Source organism: Peromyscus maniculatus, chromosome 18 (genome assembly GCF_049852395.1).
Source record: "Peromyscus maniculatus bairdii isolate BWxNUB_F1_BW_parent chromosome 18, HU_Pman_BW_mat_3.1, whole genome shotgun sequence".
Taxonomy (NCBI): Eukaryota; Metazoa; Chordata; class Mammalia; order Rodentia; family Cricetidae; genus Peromyscus; species Peromyscus maniculatus.
Window position 1 is genome coordinate 14715824 of NC_134869.1, and position 16749 is coordinate 14732572.

At 40.1% G+C, this 16749-nt stretch overlaps 1 protein-coding gene across 1 annotated transcript in view; it reads right to left on the reverse strand.

The window, feature by feature from the left end:
- Nucleotides 1-7785: 7785 nt before the first annotated feature.
- Gas2l3 (growth arrest specific 2 like 3) overlaps nucleotides 7786-16749 on the reverse strand; it is a 31064-nt gene continuing 22100 nt past the window's right edge. The window contains exons 9-11 of the mRNA XM_006979831.4: nucleotides 16297-16435; nucleotides 12058-12165; nucleotides 7786-9826 (exon numbers count right to left, since the gene is read on the reverse strand). Coding sequence (XP_006979893.1) covers nucleotides 8516-9826; nucleotides 12058-12165; nucleotides 16297-16435 — 1558 coding nt within the window. The 3' untranslated portion in view covers nucleotides 7786-8515. The remainder of the gene's footprint in view (nucleotides 9827-12057; nucleotides 12166-16296; nucleotides 16436-16749) is intronic.

Below are 16749 nucleotides of genomic sequence, written 5' to 3' on the forward strand. Positions count from 1 at the left end.
TCTTTTTAAATAAAGGAGATTCTAGGCGACACCTATATCTTCTTTCACCAGCATCCACTTCCACTATACTATCTGTCAATTTAATTGAGATAAGTGTTCTGTAGTGCATTTAACTCATTTCTTTTATTCATTCACTTACCTGTGTTAATTACAGAGCATTTTTATTCCGTTGTCCTGGGGACTTAATGCAATAGTTCATTGTTCTAACAACAGTGCTTTAAACATAGTCAGGTACTTTACAATGAAACTAAAGTTTCAGAATAAACTAATATCTAAATTCTAAACTAAAGTTTCAGAATAAACTAATATCTAAATTTTAACATTTGCAATACTGACAAAAGGGTTATTATAAATGACAAAAGGGTTGTTAAAAAGCAATTATATTGAAGTTTTTTTCCAAGAAAGTGAAAAAGCAGAAATAATTAAAAGCAGATCTTTAAAAAGATGGTACATAAATCCTATTTTCTGGCTCATGTTAACATAAAGAGCAAATCAACATTTTATAGGAGATTATTAATAGTTAAAAACAAACAATGACATGACTCAGAAGGTAAAAGCACTCATCAGCCAGACTTGAGTTCATCCTCTATAACCCATATGGTAGAGAGAGTGCAAATTGTCCTCTGGCCTTCACACACGTATGTACCCACACACAGAAAATAAATATAATTTAAAAGTTGTCCTTTAGACTCTTAAGAGTGGGGACAGGGGCTGCCTAACTTTGTTGCCTGCTTTTAGAAAAGTTCTCTCCTATTGGGTTGCCTCCTCTAGCATTAATAGGTGAAGAGGTACCTAGTCTCACTGCAACTTGATATGCCATGGCTGGTTGATATCCATGGGAGGCCGGCCCTTTCCTCAAAAGAAATCAAGGAGGCCTGGGTGGGGGAGGGGGACTGAGAGGACAGGAGGGAGGGGAAACTGTTGTCGGGATGTAAAAACAAACATCAAACAAATAAATAAATTTAAAAATTGCCCTTTAAATAAACTTTAACTAATGAATTGCAGTAGGTATTTTATGTACACTAAGTAACTCTCTTAGTTTTCTCACGCACTAGAAGGGAGTTCTAGGTGGAGGAGATGGTGTAGGGAGTAAGATGCTCGCTGTGCAAGCCTGGCCATTGGGGTTTGATCCCTGGATGAGAAGAACTGACTTCATAAAGCTGTCCTTTGACCTTCACACATGCGCTGTGGCTTACGCTCCCAACCATGTGCCTGACATGGACACATACACATAAATAACACATTTTATAAAAGATCAAGTTTATTCATTTAGTGAACAGTAGGATACATTTGCTAAGAAGAGGAAAATGGGAAAAACAGTGGAGGAGACTTACATAAGGAGAAGGAATTATAGGTGAACTTTTCCCATCCTGGCACCTGCTTCCAAATTACCACACGGAGGCTTCTATTAACTGTAAATACTCAGCCAGCAGCTCAGGCTTGTTAATAACTAGTTCTTACAACTTAACCCATTTCTATTAATCCATGTACTGCCCCAAGGCTTGTGGCCTTTACCTCTATCCCATTTTGTATGTTCGACTTGTTCTCCATCTCGCTGGCGACTTCGACTCCACCCTTCTTCACCTCTGATTGTGCCACTTTTTAAAACTCTATTCATTTTACATACCAACCACAGATCCCCCTCATCCTTCCTCCCACTCCACCCCCCACCTCTCCACCCCCTCCTCCCAAAGGGTAGTTCTCTCAGTGGGGGGACAGCAAAGCCTGGAACATTCAATTGAGGCAGGACCAAGCCTCCCCCCCCACCCCACCCCTCACCCCCGCATCAAGGCTGAGCAAGGTAATGGGCTCCAGAAAATCAGCTCATGCACCAGGGATAGATCCCACTGCCAATAGCTCCTCAAACAGACCCAGCTACACAACTGTGTCCCTTATGCAGAGGATCTAGTCCGGTCCCATGCAGGCTCCACAGCTGTTGGTCTAAAGTTCGTGAGTTCCTGTGAACTTGGTTTAGTTGTCTCTGTAGATTTCCCCATCATGATCTTGATCCCCCTGGCTCATATAATCCCTCTTCCCTCTCTTCGACTGAACTCCCAAAGGTGAGTACAAGAGACCCCAGAACAATATAGACCACTGCCATCATCCTTGGTACTTTCCAAAAAAGAAGGTAACAGCCTATTGCTGAAGATGACATACACTTAGGACAGAGGATTTGGAGGAGCTGATCTGGGACTTGGACAACTGACTATCTCTGTTTCCTAAACCAGTGCGATCCCTAACCGCATTCTACTGCTAATTCTTCATCCAGGGATGAGTACGGCTCTCACTCCTCATCAAAGCAGCTCCTTTTTGCTCTGATGGCAATCACTATAGAAATCCACAAATGGTCAAAACACAGAGACCAGGGGAGCACGGATTGCCTGCTGCAGTGATACATTTGCAACACAAGCCCTGCCTTGAAGGCTCAGGGAACATCACAGAGGAGGCGGCGGTGGCGGAAGATCGTAAAAAGCCAGAGGACCGGACAAGATAGTCTCTCTTAGGAGGAGGAAATAATGACATAAAGAGACTGTGTGTGTGTGTGTGTGTGTGTGTGTGTGTGTGTGTGTGTGTGTGTGTGTGTGAAATTGTGGGGGAAGACCAGGGGTGAAAAGCATCAGTTTACATTGTATACAATTCTCCATGAATAAAAGTACTTTTATTATTTTTTTAAAAATATTAAATGCCTACTCTGTGCCAAACTTTGTTCTAGGTCTTGAGAACACGGAGGTAAACAACATAGCTATAATTCTTGCCTTCCCAAAGGTTCTAACAGTCGAGGGAAGATAATACCTAGCTCATTGAATCCCTGGAAAGCCAGGTGTTACCTAATTGTTTTGTGACACACACCCAAAGATCTTAAACACAATGCTCTTCTGTGCCCGACTTGAACACTGCTATCATTAGAGGCAGACAGTCACACACAAGCTCAATGCATTCCATTGGTGCATACCTTTGTAATCTGTGAAATAATTTAAAGTGACATAAGAAAATTGATCCTTTCCAATACAGCGCACTGTATGAACTCAAAAGATGGGCCATGGAGGTTAATTATGAACAGGTATGTATTGATGGAACCTGTAACCACTACTTTAACTGTTCCCAACGAAATGTAGAAAGATAGAAATACACTATCTTTGTATTACTTCTTCAAGATTGTGTTCTTTTACATAACCAGTATAGATACTGCAAAACTACTTAATAAAATTTGTATTTTCAGACTTACTCCAAAAGGTTTTAAGTGTTCCCAATGTTTTCTAAAACTCATAAAATAAATTTGTTTATTTTTTTATATTTATGTTATTTATTTTTAGTTTTTCGTGACAGGATTTCTCCATGTAGTTTTGGTGCCTGTCCTGATCGCGATCTGTAGACCAGGCTGGCCTCGAACTCACAGAGATCCGCCTGGCTCTGTCTCCTGAGTGCTGGGATTAAATAAAGGCGTGCGCCACCACTGCCCAGCCTTTTTTTTTTTTTTTTTCTCCACATTTATGGAAAACATAAAACTTCATTTGTGATTTTTGGATTTCATTCTTGGAAACAACACAGAAATACATACTAGATTAATTGCTTTTTATACTTGCTCTGGTCATTAAAAAAATGAGATAAGACAAGTATTTCAAATACATTCACATCGAATCAAAGCATGAAACTGAAACAGGACTATGGGACCTTCTGAAGATACAATGCTTGGGTGACCTAGAGAATTTGACTTTAAAAACTGATTTCTATAGCTAGGCCCCGGGTGGAGCGCTGGGAGTCTAATTAGTGAGAAAGAGGAGGGTTTATATGAGCGAGAATTGTTGAAACCTAGGTTGGATCATGCACAGGGACAAATAGCCAAACGAATGGAAACACATGAACCATGAACCAAAGGCTGAGGGGCCCCCAACTGGATCAGGCCCTCTGAATAGGTGAGACAGTTGATTGGCTTGATCTGTTTGGGAGGCATCTAGGCAGTGGTACCAGGTCCTGGGCTCATTGCATGAGTTAGCTGTTTGAAATCTGGGACTTATGTAGGGACGCTTGGCTCAATCTGGGAGGAGGGGACAGGACCTGCCTGGACTGAGTCTATCAGGTCGCTCTCAGTCCTCGGGGGTGGCCTTGATCTGGAGGTGGTGGGAATGGTGGGTGGGCTGGGTGGAAGGGGAGGGGGGCAGGAAGGGGAAGAACAAGGGAATCTGTGGCTGTTATGTAGAACTGAATAGTATTGTAAAATAAAAGAAAAAAATTAAAAAAAATTGATTTCTATGACTTCACAGATTATTAACCAGAAGTCTGAACATACAATGCTTGTGTGACCTATAGAATTTGACTTTAATAACTGATGATTTCTATGATCTCACAGATTATTAACTATGAGTCTGGCCTTTCTGGAACAAACATCTAGGAGCAATACAATAAAAAAAATTTAACATAACCTAAGATTTCAAACTCTTCTCAATTTATGAGTTTTATGTATGCAACTTCCAAATGGATCAAATAAATACATTCAGAATACACCAAAAAAAAAAAAAAAGCAGAGACTATGGTTTATGTTTACATTTTAATACTTGAGAAAAAATAAGTTAAATTGGATACAAATACTGCTGGCACACAAACACACCAAAAACATAATCCATACAAATCCAATCTCACATAGAGTCGGTATAAACTTGGATGTAAGAGTACATCAAAACCTTTATTAGCTCCTTTTAAGGAAGTAACAGATTTTTAAATTAGACATGAAATGATTGCAGAAAAAAAATGTTTTCTTCAAACTCTTCCTTTATCCATTAAGAACTACAAACTCTGGCAGAGTGTAGTAGCTCAAAATCAGCACTCAAGTCTGAGGCAGGAGGACTGCTATGAGCCCCGTGGGAGCCCGTTTTCAGGTTCCTTGTGGCTTTACCCAGCAGGTCCCCATAGAGGAGGATGATTAGAACCACCGGCCTGAGTGCAGGTGTCTGAGATGGTCTGCACTTGGCTGTCTGCGGGGGAGGTCTTTTGCTCCACCCCTTGGTGTCTCTATAAAAACCCTGGGGCAGAGACAGTCAGGGCCCATTGGAAAAGGCTCCAGGCCCTCTCGAGGCTATCCTTTATTTTCTCTCTGTTTATCTCCGCAAGATTCTCCACAATAAATCCTTCTATCTAATATTTCCTGCTGCTCACACTCAAAAAAACTCTGGGGAGCTGTGGGGTTGGTGGGTAAACGCCCCACAGACCCCAAGGCCAGCCTGGGCTACATAGAGAGTGCCAGGCAAGCCACATCTATATAAGGAGATCTTGTCTAAGAAAAAAATAATGTGGACGACACTTCTAGGTCCCTGATTACTCCAAGCATTCTGAAGGCACACTCTTCAAACACCTTACTTGAGGGCCGATCTAAAAACAAGTGTTTCACTTTTCTGTTTTATATAATTATACATTCATAAATTATAGCAAAGAAAAATAAAAACATTCCATTTTTAAGAAACCACACATATCTTCCAGGTACTTCAGCATTTTATGCTTAATATTTGCTTTATTAAATATTAAACATAAAAATACCTTATGTAATATTACACTATTACTAAGAAAAAATGAATACAACTACAATATATTTTTTTAAATTGTACCAGTGATTCATCAGCTCTTTAGAAAATTTCACAATATACTTGAAGGAACTTAAGTTTTAATTTGTGAGGGAGGGAAAGGTTTTTTACATTTATTGCATATATGAATGTTTTACCTGCATGTATGTATGTGTACCATATGCATGCCTGGTGCCTGGGGAGGCCAGAAGAGGGCATCAGATACCCTGAAACGGGAGTTTTGGAGTTCTGGATGGCTGTGAGCCACCGTGGGGGTACTAGAAATCAAACTTGGGTCCTCTGCAAGAGTAACAAGTGTTCTTAATTGCTAAGCCACCTCTCCAGCCCTATGGAATTTAATTTCTTATTCACATAAAGCGTATGTTTGGGAAAGTCAAGCTACACAAAAGGAGAAATTCATTCTATATGACTATAGCTGGAGAAATTCTCTTCTGCGGAAGAACAGACCAATACACTTCATTTTCCAAATAAATAATTCTAAATTCTAGAATTTATGCCGGGTACCTGAGCAATTATCTTTACTCTTGATTACCCAACACAAAGATAATTAAAATTGTAAAAATCTACTGAGTCACAACTAGGGCTGCCTATAATACCATTTACATTTTTCTCTTAATTCCCAGAAGTTACTGATACACAAATGATTTATGGTCCCCTACATGAGGGAATAACCTCTATAAAGGTACAGCCCTTCCTCTATGGAGGGTGAGTTAGATATTCCCGATTACTAGAAATGTTCTTGGCACCTCCTACACACTAGAGGTGCTTTCAAAGATGTAAATATGGCCATTGTCAACGCTCAGAACAGGGGAAGTAAACCAAGACCTCGGTGGCTTTCTATCGCAAGCTATCCTGAGTAGATCTTTGATTTTAAGCATAATCCTTGGGTAAAGATCAGTGACTTTTACACAAGGTTCTCTCACTATACGTCGGTAGAACGGCAGCAGCCAGCTAAGAGGCTTAGTCACTCCATGATTGCCCTTCTGTGTAAACTGTTTTGTTTGGCTTTGGGAACTGCATGTATTTAAAGGAGATGGAGATGAAGCCCGGTGGTCATGTTTATCTAGCATGTGAGATGCCCCAGAATGGATCCTCAGTATCACAAAGAAAACGAAGGAAAAGAAAGATGAGAAGGAGGTAGAAAAAGGAAGGCATTGGAGTTATAATAGTCAAAATGCCATTTTTTTTTTCTTGAGACATGTCTCCATTACACAGCTGATCATGACCTTGAATTTCTGATCCTCCTGCCTCTATTTCCCAAGTTCTGGAATTACAAGCATGTACCACTGTATCTGTTTTTTTTTCTAAAACTTATGACAATTGATAATACCATAAAGTTACTTAAAACCCTTAAAACTTCCCAAAGTACATTAATAAACTTTAAATAGTGACAGACCCATATGCAAATTATTTACAAGTATCCCTGTGGGTGGAAGGAATTTATGCTGTCATTACATCATCTGGATGTTCCTGAAGAGAATCTGCCTACAGAACAGACGGATGGACACACACACATAATGTCTGTCTGCTGGCCACTGGAAAACTGAGTACAATATGGCTTTATTGATGAGGATTAACATAATTTGGAGAATCTAATTAAAACTGATAGTGTGCTATCAAAAGACATACAAGTCACCTGATAGAATGTGTACATAGTATCACTCAAAGGCCCTTTTAATACCATCTTAGTTTTGTGTGTGTGTACACATGTGCAGGTACACAAGTATGTGTCTAGAGAGAGACCAGAAGTTGGTATTGAGTGTTTTCCTTTGTTATTTAGTACTCTATTTAATGAGTCAGCATCTCTCAAAAAAGCTGGAGCTCATCAGTTTGCCTAGTCTAACCAGACAGCTCATCCCAGGAGATGCCGTCTCTTCCTCCTGCGTGCTGGGACTACACGCGTAGAGCATCATGCCCACCCATTTCTATGTATGTTAAGGATCCAAACTGTAGGGATCCCCAGTCCCTATCATCTTAGTTTTAAGATCGTTAAAACCTAATTCTGACATCAAAACACATTGTTTTAATGTAAAAGTACTTGTCTGCACACATAGAAAATATGCTAAAAGCTATTAAGTCTCTTTCCCTGTCATACGGCAGATTTCATCTAAAAAAATAAGATACAAAGTGTGTAGGTTGTCATATTAAAAAAATACCTTACTTTTTACTAAATCTCAGGTTATGTTCCAATAAGTTAATTTACTTGGTTGGGTTTTCTTTTTTTTTTTTTACCAAAAATATTGATTATACAATGCTACTAATATTAATAAAAGCCCAATTTTAATAAAAAAAAAAAACATTTCCTTCTGATATGGAAAGGTTATAGAGAATTAAATAATAAGAATTCCATTTAATCCAGAATGTCAAACCCAGCAGCAGCAGCAGCAGCCATGGGTACTTAGGATTGCTGGACCAGGATTCCTGATCAGAAAGTTAACTTCAGTGCCTTTTACAGCATGTGTCAACCGTGGCTGGGTTTTACTAGGTACCCCGGCAGGTGTCCTGCCTCAGCCTTCAGAGCTGGGATTAGAGGGTACACCCCAAAGCCAAACACACCGTTGCTTTATGACTGAACACAGTAACTAGTGTTAAAAGCATCAGAGTTGCTATTAGCAGAAAATCTCCATAGTTAATACCTCTTCAAAGACACACCCACTATATAGTTACAATTCTAGTAGTGTTGTTGAACGTTTGCATTTTTCCTCAAGCAGCAGACATTAACAGACGGCACAGATCTAAACTCATGCATGTGCCTATTAACATACAAAACACGTGTGAGTCTTCTCCTCGACCCAGCCCTGTCTCCTGACTTCATCCTCCATCTTGACCTCATGTCTGTAGCTCTCTGGACAAACACACATAGGAAGACCTTTTGAGGTCCTGGTGGAGGGGATCCCCATTCTGCTCGGTCACCTGGATTTGTTAAAATGATGCAAGTGTATTTATTTTCTAAGCTTCTTACTTCCAGTCATAACAAAATAATGGTCATCGTCCTCCTTCTTCTTGGCAGTCGGTTTTTTATCTCCACTGGCTGTGCCCTTCCCAGATGAGGGTGGTTTCCTGGTGGACGCTGGTGGCGTGCCACTTTTGGGGGGCCCTCTAGCTGCATACGGGCCCTTCACTGCAGTCTGTGCTAACTTTGAGACAGTTTCTGCCTTGGCAGCAGCTTGGGGGACACTCACAATGGACAGTGGGGTACGGCCAGGAGACTTTGGAGAGCCAGGTCCTGTCTTCGGGCAGGTAGCACCCTTACTCTGTGGTTGCTTTCTGGCAACTGAAACTGTATTCTCACCTTTCGCTTCCCGAGCAGCTTTTGTGGAGGACGTTGAACACACAGAAGCTGGATGGCTGACATTCAAGGTGGGCTGAAGTCTTGGTGCTGAGATGAACCTTGGTTTCAGAGTTCTACCAGGGGGCTGAGTCTGCGTCCCTAGACCCATGGCTCTGGTTTTGGAACTGGGTTTGGTCACTTTTGCAGGGGACTGGAAAAGAGAAGGGTTAGGCCTCCCGTGCATGTTTCCTTTAGGGAGCTTTGGACACTTGGATGATAAATTTATAGGTGACTCACTCCTGGAAGAAAGATGACTGTGTTTCAAATACTTCGGTTCAGTTTTTCCAGAAGACTTACTTGGCAAACGTCTAGACTGAGATAGGTCTCTTGACTTCTGGGCTGGAGTAGCCACGGTCTTAGCAGTCTTGGGGACGGTGACACATTTTCCCGCTGGCTCCGATGCACAGTGCATAGTGCTTGACAAAGCTGGTGTGGTGCTGTTCCCCGCTGGATTTAAAGAAGCCAGGGAAAGCGACGCAGTGTTGGGAGGAGCGTGTGGCTTTTGTGCTCTGCCCTTTGAGGATGCGACCCTGGCATGGGACAGTGATGCTGGAGACTCGGGGAGTTTCGAACGGGTGGACAGGGAAGCTGGACTACCCTTCCCTGAGGATGCTGGAGGCAACGCTCCCGGTGGACGCACCTGTTTTTCCTTGCTCTTTGGCACACTCGCGGGTGTGCCAGGTTTTAAATTTTGTTTCTGAAACATGCTAACCGCTGACAAAGGGTTCATTTCTGGGGGCTGGGGTGTTCTGGCTGGTGCATCTGGCACACTTTCATTAGAAACTCCTTTTTGGAAAGCTAGAATTTTTTGTTCTAGTGTAGCAAACTGCAGTATCCGACAGGGGTCATACTTGAGCAGAAATCCTTGCAGAGTGTCCCAGCCTCCGCCAACACGGACCATCACATGTTTTCCATGAAGCATCTGCCCCAAAACAAGAATGAAAAAATAGAACGGTGAAACTGTGAGGTTTATAGTTTCAGTCTGTTAACAGTCATGATTTGTATTTTCTGTGACCTGTGAAACTCCGAGTATTCACCAATAGCTTTGTTTCAAATTACCAGTCTCTTTTTGGTATTAAAATAATAAATTTAGTATTAGATTATACAGCTAGTAATAAAAGCGCTCCACTTTGTAGTGAAAATATTTACAAATAATTTTCATCTACAATCCACATAGTTAATATAGAAAACTGCAATAGTGATATTGTTCACTGGACCAAGTACTGAAGGAAGGAAAGGAACAAGAAACAGAGGCAGAAAAAAGCCTCGTGGGAGACAAAAAGTAATGAGGAAAAAAACAACTAAAACTAAAATTGTAAATTTAAAAGTTTATATTCTATCAATTTCATCTTTAAAACACTTACATAAATTACTATTAGTTTGTCTTTGCAGATATGAATGGCTCAGAGAGATGAAGACATTTGTGGCTAGCCTCGATCACACCAGGCTTTTGTGGGGATAAAACAAACCCCAGCTCTGCCAGTGCAGCCCAGGCTGGGTTTTAGGTCCCTGTCCCCTCAGCTGGTAGATCTTCACATCAATATGGGCTGAGCTTTCACCTTTGACTCTCTGTCCCATTCTGAGTGTATCATGCTCGCACCACAGATAAGTGCTCCGTACTCTTGGCCCTAACCAGAGAATCTCCTCTTTCCAGTAAACAGTGGTGAATACAGATTCATGGCTGCACAGAGTGCTGAGTCTATGTGATGGATGAGTGCTCAGTCCTCTAAGGTTCAGGAAACATTTTGGAAGAGGGGGTAGAAAGAATGTAAGAGCCAGATGACAGGGAAAAGGGCTGAGGAAGTTCATTACTGGGCAAGACACAGCCATCAGTAATGAACTCCCAGCTGCAGTAACCAGCTGCAGAGTCTGAACAAGACTGGGCCCAACCACCGGGCATGGGTGGGGGCGGGGCTTCGGGGACTCCACCTCTCTATTTGCTAAGAAAGAAAACAGGAAGCCTCTACAGTAGTCACTTATTCCCTGATCTCTCTTCGGGTCAGTTTGGGTAATAAATGAACAGTCAAGTCGACCTGGTTTCTGCTTCCATTCGCTATTCAGCAGATTCACGGAGAGGGGAAATTGCCTGCAGGTGTAACCACCGATGACCCTGCCGGGCTCCAGTGAATAGTTTCCAATCCAGCAGCTACAAAGATGGTCCCCATTAAAACAATTAAGTCACCAAACCAAACCAAAGTCGTACATACCAGAAGGGACTGGTTGCCATGAGGAGACCGAGTTGACAGAGGTTGGGGTGCGGGGGGGGGGGGGGGGGTGAGAAGAAGGAAGGAGAGGATGGAGGGAAGGTAAGGAGAATAATCAGAATACAGCATGTACACACATGAAATCACTCAACAAGGAAATTAGCAAATAAAGATTTTCAAGAAAGCTAATTAGGAGACAGAAAATGAATTCGGGTGTTTTTATATGAGCTGGGTACAGGCTGGAAATATGATGATTCTATGTAAAATAGAGGAAAATGTAGATGGTGAAATTGTATGTTTAAGTACTTTTATATTATGTTCCTCAATTGAGAGAAAACAGCTCTTACATTATATCAAAAGTAGAAAAATGCTAAACAGGTGAAATTTTAATTTCCTTATCAACAAAAGTGAAACAATTAACTGCAGATGGGACAAAGGAAGTAAACATGGATTATCCGCACACTGGTTTAGGATCTCATGCTCATGTGAGCATGGTTTAGGATCTCATGCTCACACCTGCAAGTGTTTATCATTATGAATGGCAATGTTTCTGTTTATTTTCTTACTATTAATATTAATCTTACTGGATATTGTATTTTGCTCATTTTTTCTTAGGGAGCTGATGGAAAATCATTCCATTTAAGAAAATCTGAAAAATGCAGTAAATTCTTCCAAAGTACATGAGGATATTTTATTTAGTTATATTCAATGTTTTAAATAGTCTCAGCTTGAATGTTAAAAAGCATCTGCCCAAAGTCACTTAAAATTCATGAAATCAAGTATACCATATTTTCCTGTCCAGTGAAATTCTTCCATTAATAGCAGCCTTTATTCTATTTTTTTTTTTTTTTTTTTACAAGTAAAAGGGGGATCAACAGAAGCTTGGTAAAGACTAAGCCCAGTTCCCAGACACGCTTGTATGAATGCAGGCTGCCAACAGCAAACTTACCCTTATGAAGAGTATTTTCTCCCCGAGCCGGTACCGTCCTTCAGATAAATATTCAATAGAAAATCGATGTGAACAGCTACAAGGAGGGTCCTCAGCAATGTGTCTAACCTAAAATTAAAAATAAATATCAATATTCAGTGCTTATTAGAAAAAAATAGCCTATCAAAAGCAATGTTATTGGATAGGAAAATAAATAGCCGGTTCACCTATCTAATATCTCTTCTCCTTTCCTTGCTAACAGCTTTTGAAATCAGACGGTTAAATTCACAACAGCCGGCAATGGTGAGGGCCAGGTCTCCCTGTCTCTTAGACCTGAAACCAGGGTTCAAGTTATAAACACTGAAGGTCTGAAAATGGATTAAGACCATAGAGTCAACTTAAAACACTTGTGCTGATCTTTAGGAACATGAGCTCATCATTAAACTTGAGTTATTTTTAAGTTCTGAATAATTACATTTGTGTCAAATCAAAAACCATCCAGTCAGATACAGGCTGAGTAAGAATTTTTGCTTTTCCCTTAAGACAACGCTAAACTGATAAACAAATGTAAGAAAAACACCTACATGTGTTCCAAGTTACTGCTAATATAAACAGAGACATATGTCTATATGCTCATGATGGGGTAAAATTCTTAATATTTCAATTCAGGAAGCATTTTTCTAGAAGTATTTGCTCCATTTCAAACACCTCATGAGGAAAGGAAAGGAAAATAACTTTACTTCTACCCTTCAAAATGCTGTTTTACTGATTAAGAATTTCAAACATGTATACAATGTATTTTGACCACATCTATCACCTCCAACTCTCCCTCTTCAATCCTCTCAGATACTTCATGTCCCCCTCCCAACTTCATGCCTTGTCTCTTTGATAATCCACTGAGTACAATTAGTGCTGCCATATACAAGTAGGTACACCACTACCCATTGGATCATGGACAACCTACAAAGGCCAGACAACCTGAGGAAATCTGACCCCTACCCCCATATGGATAAAATGCCAGCTGCTTCTTAGTTGGGCTAAGAAGCCTTGAGATCCTAGCCCATCCATGCTGGGATGTTGACTGGCTTGATCTTGTGGTGCACGTCTTATGAGTTCAAGAGTGTATCAGAACTATTTCACAGTACTCCTCCATGACCTCTGGATCTTACAGTCTTTGGACCTTCCCCTCCGGAATGGTCCCTGAACCTTGAGAGAAGCCTCAAGAAAATGGTAAAATTACAGTGGCTAGAAAAAGAAATTTAGTAATTCTACATTTTAAACAAGAAAAATAAAATAAATTGATTAAATGATGACATATTTTGAAATATGTTTTAAGTGAAAAACATTACATATCAGCCAGTAAGATAAATATTGAGCTTTCCCTCAAATTACATTTAAAAAAGAAAAAAAAAAAAAAGGTCATGCCTGGAAATAGCACGCTGGTGCCCACCTTTAATCCCAACCCTCAGGAGAAAAAGGGGTGGGGAATCTCTATTAAGGCCAGTCTTGTCTACATACTGAGTTCCAGGCCAGCCAGGGTGGCACAGTGAGACCCCATCTCAAAACAAAACAACAAAAAAGGTAACTATTTTTTGCAATTACTTATCATACAAAGCATATCAAAATATATTCATTTAATTGAATTTAGGCCTAACGTTTTAAATAGTCTCTTTAGATATGCCCAATTTATCTGCTCACTAAGAGGAATTTATAATTGCCTTAATTATCTACCAAAAGTAAGTTAACAATTACGGATTCACAGGGCTTGATAAGAACATTAATAGAATCAATTTCCATGTTGTTTACGTAACAGGAAAATGTGCTTGTAAACAACTGGGATTAATCTCTAAGTCACTCAATAAGGTTTCTCTTGCTCATAGACTGGTACATATGCATCTATGTTCATATATACCACAGACATTGAAATCTGGTAAAGCTGACAGTTAGTAGAATACGTTTATATATTAGTTAACCAAAGTAACTGGATGGGAGGCGTTTCTGTTAGCCATTACTTTCTGTAAAAATTTCTGAAGTTTATAAAATTCTATTTGCATATTTAACAGGCTCCAACATAATCAATCAAATAGTAATTGTAATTTCTATATCTACTTATTGCATAATTAACACTGAAGGAAATAGCTAAAGAAAATAATCTACATCAAAATTGCCTTATTTCCATTCTCCTCACTCCCATATTTTTGTCTATGTATACATATTTTTCATAAAATCAGCATTTTCTCCCTGCTACATAATTGTCATAGCAATCACATAAAACAATCATTCTGTGACAATACTGAGATTATCAAGCCTTTGCCCTACTGGAGGGTTTGTATGTTACTTAAATTTTCCACCATTATAAATAATAGTAAAATAAACATTTTTATTTTTTACTGAACTCAATTATAATAAAAATGGAGTATGTTTGTAACTCTTAATTTTGATTTTTCAAAATTATACATGAGTTTTCATTAACAATAATAATTCTTAAGTATAGTTTCACCACAATTTATACAGCTTTCAATTTTCCAACTTTTAAAACTTCTGCTACTAGAACAAAATGGTATTTTGTGACTGTCTTCTCGCCTTATTCCCTGAATTACCAAGTGTCAACATTATACTTTACTCTTGTTTGAACATTTGCCCACTGAAAGTGTTTTTCTTATCAAATGTACTGTCTTTATATAACAAATTATTTTTCACTTAACAAAATATATTTCTGTAGCTGAATGTTTTCCTGTGTTCCAACCAATTCATAGCTGCTCAGACCCAAGTAAACACACAGAGGCTTATATTAATTAAAAATGCTCGGCCGTTAGCTCAGGCTTACTACTGACTAGTGGTTACGCTTAAACTCAGCCCATTTCTGTTTATCTATATGTTGTGTATGTCTGCATACATGTGAGTGGACACATGTGTGAACTCATGTATGTAGAGACAAGAAGTCTACAACAAGTGTGTCTTCTTCTTCATTCACCTTATTTTTTGAGACAGAGTTTCTCACTGGACCAGAACTCACCAACTGGTTAGAGTGGCGGACCAGCGAGCTCTGGAGAGCTGTGTGTCTCTGCCTCAGTCCCTGCACTAGTGTTACAAACACAGACCAGCACAGCTGGTTTTCACAGGGGTGCTGCAGATCTGAGCTCAGTTTCTCACATTTGTGCCGAGGTACTTGACCAACTGCTTTCTAGGCCCTAAGCTGAGTGATTTATCAAAGAAACTACATTTAACAAGAAGCATTACTAAATATTTATTCTTATTATTAAGTAATTTTATACACTAAACTTTTCTTTAAAATGCCACAAATCTTTTAGTTATTCTAAATTACAGTAAGTGTAAAATGTTTTTTCTGTCCACCTCCATCACTTATACCAGTCATTGAAAGAGATACAGAGCAGCGGTTCTCAACCCGTGGGTCATGACCCCTTTGGGGTTTCTATGACCCTTTCACAGGGATTGCCTGAGAGCACCAGAAAACACAGATATTTACATTATAACTCATAACAGTAGCAAAATTACAGTTATAAAATAGCAATGAAATAATGTTATGGTTGGGGTCTCCACACCATGAAGAACTATATTAAAGGGTCACAGTGTTAGGAAGGCTGAGAAGCCCTGCTCTAGAGCCTAAAGGAATACGATTCTAGTAATTTCTACAGAAGGAACAGGTACTGTTGAGAAGACCATCAGGACACGTCCTGTCATATTAAAAAGTCTGCATATTGTCTGTTAGGGACGATGTTCAGAAAAACCCTCCGGTTTTCCCTCACAACCTTCTTCCGCCTGTAGCCTCCCAGTACCTGTGTACCGTCTACTCAACCTCACCAACCACCTTGGACTTCTCTCTCCCTCCCAGTCATGAATTAAATCCTGTCAATTCTCCTTCCTAAACACGGCTTACATTTGCTCCTCTTGCTCCACTGCTCATTAGTGTGTTCAAACTGAAACTCTCGTCCCTTCATGCTTGGGTTAGTACCGTAAAACAAACACAATACATGACCAACAAAGCAACCCTTTATTATTCACAAGTCAGATTATAATGCTATATTTAAAAAACAAAGACAAAAACATGGACTTCTCACAGCCCCTAACTAACACTCTTCACGTACTCTCAGAACTCATCAGAGTGCAGATTAGTAACTGGCACATATTCTGAATAAAAACCATTTTCTTCTATACGCAGTATTTCCAGCAGCAATTTAGAAATACATAAAACTGTAAACCTTCAGGTGGAACAGCCCACAAAGCACAGGAGTTACTTACAGCTTCGTGGAGTTCTTCATGCTGACAGCAAGATTTGGGGATGTTGATGGACTCTTCAGGCCCCGAGGTATTAAGCAGCGTCTCTTCTAACTCAATTTCTTTCTCGAGTTTCACTAGCACTGGTGGCTCAACTCCATATCTGAAAACAAGCCAGGAAATCCGATCATGCAACATCTCTGCAGATCAAACAGTCAAAACAGGGGACGTTTTATTCTGGAGCGAGGTCTGCATGACTCTTCCCTACAAACTGTTTCCCAGGGACAGCTGGAAGTTCTTTTTTGTTTTTTGGGTTTTTTGTTTTGTTTTTTTGAGACAGGGTTTCTCTGGGTAGCCCTGGCTGTCCTGGAACTCGCTCTGTAGACCAGGCTGACCTCAAACTCAGAGAGATCCACCTGCCTCAGCTTGCTGAGTGCTAGGATTAAAGGTGTGCGCAACCACCGCTCAGCTGGAAGA